Here is a 2,500-nt window from a genome sequence, read left to right on the forward strand (position 1 = left end):
AGGATGTAAACGATCAATCTTCTCCAATTGTATTCAAAGGTGTTGTATTCAATGAAATGAAAGGGGTATTTGCCGACTCACAGCGTCTTTTCATGCAGAAATTACAAAATGGTCTGTTGCCTGCACACACATACGGTGTTGTTTCGGGGGGAGATCCACTGTCAATTCCTAGTCTGACTTGGCAGAAGTTGAGGGACTTCCATGCCTATCATTATCATCCAAGTAATGCTCGATTCTATACCTATGGCGATATGCCACTTGCTGAGCATCTTAGATTTATTAATGATAATTATCTTAAGGAGTTTTCCAAAATCAACCCAGGAACGGAAGTGCCAGATGAACCAACGTGGTCAGAGCCAAGAAGTGATCACATAGTTTGTGGCCTTGACCCCATGGGAACATCTGATGCACAAAGTAGTATTGCAGTTTCCTACAAATTAGCAAGTATAACTGATCCCTTTGAGACTTTTGTCCTCCAAATCCTTGGGGAACTTTTAATGGGTGGTCCAAATGCTCCTTTCTACAAGTCACTGTTGGAGCAGCAACTAGGGTCTAGTTTTTCTCCATCAGCTGGGTTTGATGGCCATACTCGTAATACTACATTTACAATGGGTTTACAAGGGGTCAGAGGGGAAGACATAGAAAAAATCAAATCAGTTATAGAGGAGACATTTGATAAAGTGATAGAAGAGGGTTTTCCTATGGAACGTATTGAGGCTGTCTTACATAGTATAGAACTTGCTGTTAAGCACCAAACCTCCAGCTTTGGTCTTGGCTTGGTGATGTCTCTTACACCACTTTGGAATTTAGATGGTGATCCAGTTGAAGCTCTGAAAATCAACCAGAATTTGGAAAAATTCAAGAAGTGCATCAAGCAGAACCCTAAATTCTTGCAGGAAAAGGTTAAGCAATATTTTAAAAACAACAGTCACAAATACACTTTAACAATGGCTCCACAAGAAGGCTATGAAAAAGAATTACAGGAAAAAGAAATTGAGCTTCTTACAAGTAAGATCCAGTCACTTACAGAGGAAGATCGCAAGAGGATTTGGGAGATTGGGAACACTTTAACCATGAAGCAAGAAGAAGAGGAGGATATTTCATGTCTGCCAACTCTGAAGGTGTCAGATATTAATCGTAGCATCAATCCAACACCAGTAACTAACATCAACCTTGCTGGTGGAGTGCCAGTTCAAATTTGCCATCAGCCTACGAATGGCATTACATACTTCTCAGCAGTCCTCAATACTCAAAATATTCCTGATCATCTACACTCACTAGTACCATTATTATGTGGAGTCCTTACACGAATGGGTGCAGGTGACTTGGATTTCCGCCAGCTTGACCAGGAGATAGAGTTGTCAACTGGGGGTCTGCATGCTGCCACTCACCTTGTCAAACACCCCATTGATGTTGCACAGTATGAACAGGGAATTCTCCTCTCCTCTCATTGCCTAGATCATAAATTGACCCGAATGCTCGATCTGTGGACATTAATCTTGAATCATATTAAAATGAATGACTTGCAGAGATTTGGAACACTAGTCAAGATGATTGCAACTGATCAGGCAAATAGTCTAGTATATTCTGGTCACAGATATGCAATGACTGCTGCATCATCATCCACAAGTTATGTTGCAGCTCTCAGTGAACAGTGGAGTGGATTGACAAATATTCGGCAGATGAAAGAGTTCAGTGAATTGGAGGATCTAGGTGAGGTTCTTGAGAAACTACAAGAACTGGCTCAGCTGCTACTAAATCGTGAGCAAATGAGAGTGTGTATTAACATGTCGCCAGATCACCATGATGTTGCCGTAAGAACCTTTGAAAGTTTCCTGGGTAATCTTGCTGGCGACCCATGCCATGAATCCCCTTTGATAAATCTCACTGATTCCTATACCCCTCACACATCAAGAACACACCATGTATTTCCATTCCCAGTAAACTTTGCATCAAAATCCTATGTAGGAGTTCCATATGCACACTCAGATAGTGGGGCTCTGCGCGTGCTCTCTCGTCTGATGTTCCGCTTCTTGCACAGGGAGATCAGAGAAAAGGGAGGTGCGTATGGGGGTGGGGCTGCTTACTCTCCCGGTGGAAACTTTTCATTTTATAGTTACAGAGATCCCAACTCGACTCAGACATTATCCACTTTTGATGCAGCTGTAGAGTGGGTGTTATCGGGTGGTTACAATGAGAGAGATGTTGAAGAAGCAAAGTTGGGAGTGTTTCAGGCTGTTGATGCCCCAGTGTCTCCTGGAGCAAAGGGAAAACGCCTCTTTCTCTCTCATGTCACGGAGGAACTCTTTGCTGACCACAGGAGACAGATTTTGGATACTACGCCTCAGGAGCTAGTGACAGTAGCTCGCAGTTACCTCAGGGATGCATCAGTAGAAGGGGCATGTCTCATTGGTCCAGAGAATGTGAAAATTGAGCTAGACCCATTCTGGAAAACTGTATAAAACTAGAATGTGAATTTGAAAGGGGGTGCAATTTTAGT

The 2,500-nt window shown here is 42.7% G+C and overlaps 1 protein-coding gene across 1 annotated transcript in view; it reads left to right on the plus strand.

The window, feature by feature from the left end:
• Positions 1–2,500, plus strand: part of LOC122258192 (presequence protease, mitochondrial) — a 7,804-nt gene that overhangs the window by 5,028 nt on the left and 276 nt on the right. The window contains exon 2 of the mRNA XM_086548657.1: positions 1–2,500. This exon is cut by the window's left edge and continues 462 nt beyond it; it is cut by the window's right edge and continues 276 nt beyond it. Within this exon, the coding sequence (XP_086404783.1) occupies positions 1–2,462 (2,462 nt within the window). The 3' untranslated portion in view covers positions 2,463–2,500.

Source organism: Penaeus japonicus, unplaced genomic scaffold (assembly GCF_977035675.1).
Source record: "Penaeus japonicus unplaced genomic scaffold, GWHDUDI00000001_assembly GWHDUDI00000021, whole genome shotgun sequence".
NCBI classification, from domain to species: Eukaryota; Metazoa; Arthropoda; class Malacostraca; order Decapoda; family Penaeidae; genus Penaeus; species Penaeus japonicus.